General features: G+C 40.5%; 1 protein-coding gene across 1 annotated transcript; it reads left to right on the top strand.

Annotated features, from left to right (window-relative positions):
• Window positions 1–243: 243 nt before the first annotated feature.
• On the top strand, window positions 244–1,176 carry LOC101549505 (putative olfactory receptor 2B8). The gene has a single exon (XM_004620384.2). It carries the CDS (start codon window positions 244–246, stop codon window positions 1,174–1,176), a length of 933 nt encoding a protein of 310 aa, XP_004620441.1.
• The last annotated feature ends 755 nt before the right edge of the window (window positions 1,177–1,931 follow it).

Raw genomic sequence — 1,931 nt, 5'->3', positions numbered from 1 at the left:
ATGAAATCATTCTTTAAAGAAAAATATGTGGTTTAGTAAGATATGAACATACATAAAATACACTGAGATTTTATAATTACCCCCAAAATTATTAGCTGGACTCAAATCGACTTTTGATTTTGAAATTCTTATTTTCATTCAGAGATTTCCTCTCAGAACTGTGGCATATGGGGCATTTGATTTTTATCTTTATAACAAATAACAGTGGACTGTTATTTGAGAAGCACATGGCTTGAAAAAAAAATGGATACGACAAAACCCAATTCCACTGTGACTGAATTTGTGTTCCTGGGGCTCTCATCTCAGCCAAGGACACGGCTCATTCTTTTTATTATGTTCTTATTCTTTTATTTACTAACGGTGGCTGGGAATATTATTATCATCACTGTTATCCAGATAGAGCCTCGTCTTCAAACTCCCATGTATTTCTTCCTTACTAATTTATCCTTCTTGGATATCTGCTATACTTCCACCAATGTCCCACAAATGCTGTACAATTTGGTGGGGAAAAAGACCATCCCATTTTCCAGCTGTGCTACACAGATGTATTTCTCCCTCTCCTTTGGTATGATTGAATGCGTTCTCCTGGGTGTCATGGCTTATGACAGATATGTAGCCATTTGCCATCCCCTCCACTACACTGTTATTATGGACAGAAGCACCTGTGTGCATTTGGCAGCTGTTTCTTGGGCCAGTAGCTTCCTGAGTTCTATGGTTATCAATGTCCTCACCTTGACTTTGCCTTACTGTGGACCCAATGTTCTGAATCATTTTTTTTGTGAGGTACCTTCAGTTCTGAGGTTGGCTTGCACAGACACCTCATTCACGGAGATGGTCGTTTTTATCTTCAGTATCATCATTGTCTTCATTCCTTTCCTTCTCATTGTCATTTCTTATGCTCGAATCCTTCTCTCAGTGCTCAGGATGCGGTCTGCCTCGGGGAGGTATAAAGCACTGTCCACCTGTGCTTCCCATTTGACAGTGGTGGCCTTATTCTATGGAACTGCTATCTTCATGTACATGAGACCTCAGTCAAAGTCCTCGAGGGCTGGAGGCAAGATCATTGCAGTGTTCTACACTGTGATCACTCCCATGCTCAATCCCTTGATCTATAGTCTAAGGAACCAGGATGTGAAAGGAGCTTTAAGGAGAGCCATAACAAAACAGAGGACATGACAGCTACTGATAGACCCAGGTTGACTGTAATTAGAAATCACTGACTTTTGAACTTGATGTGGCAGTGCAAAAATAATTTCATCTCTTAATATCTGCCTATCCATTTAAAATAGTCACAGAAAAACAAATGGCACCTTAATACAGCTGCCAATTCAGTAGCAAATATCTCTAATAAAGGACAAACAAGAGACTTAATGTATAAATCAACCCAATAGTCAGTTGTGACTACTGTTTTCTTCTGTCATGAAAAGTCTTTCTTCTTTAAAATTGCTCTAACTGAAATGGTTTGAAATTATATCAGAAAAAAAGACATTTTACTGATGCAGGGAGCATCTAGAGAATTTGTTAAAGAGAAATATTTGGGCTGGGGACTTGGGTCACACCCAGTGATGCTCTGGGGCTACTCACAGCTCTTCACTCAGGAATTACTCCTGGTAGTACTTAGAGGAACATATAGATGTCATGGATTGAACCTGGGTTAGTCAAGTACAGTCAATCACCTTCCCACATGTACTATTACTTCAGCCCCAGCCTTCTTAAATTCTAACTCAAAATAGAATTTCAAGTGAAGATTTTTTTTTCTTTTTGGGTCACACCTGGTGATGCACAGTGGTTACTCCTGGCTCTACACTCAGGAATTACCCCTGGCGGTTCTCAGGGGACCAAATGGGATGCTGGGTACTGAACCCGAGTCAGCCGCGTGCAAGGAAAATGCCCTACCTGCTGTGCTATTGCTCCAGCCCCAAGTGAAGAAT

Source organism: Sorex araneus, chromosome 6, assembly GCF_027595985.1.
Source record: "Sorex araneus isolate mSorAra2 chromosome 6, mSorAra2.pri, whole genome shotgun sequence".
Classification (NCBI taxonomy): domain Eukaryota; kingdom Metazoa; phylum Chordata; class Mammalia; order Eulipotyphla; family Soricidae; genus Sorex; species Sorex araneus.
Note: the sequence above shows the minus strand (reverse complement) of the source record. Positions and strands in the feature narration are given on the sequence as shown.

Coding starts and splice junctions, on each gene's coding strand:
- LOC101549505 (XM_004620384.2), top strand. CDS start 244: ATGGATACGACAAAACCCAATTCCACTGTGACTGAATTTGTGTTCCTG.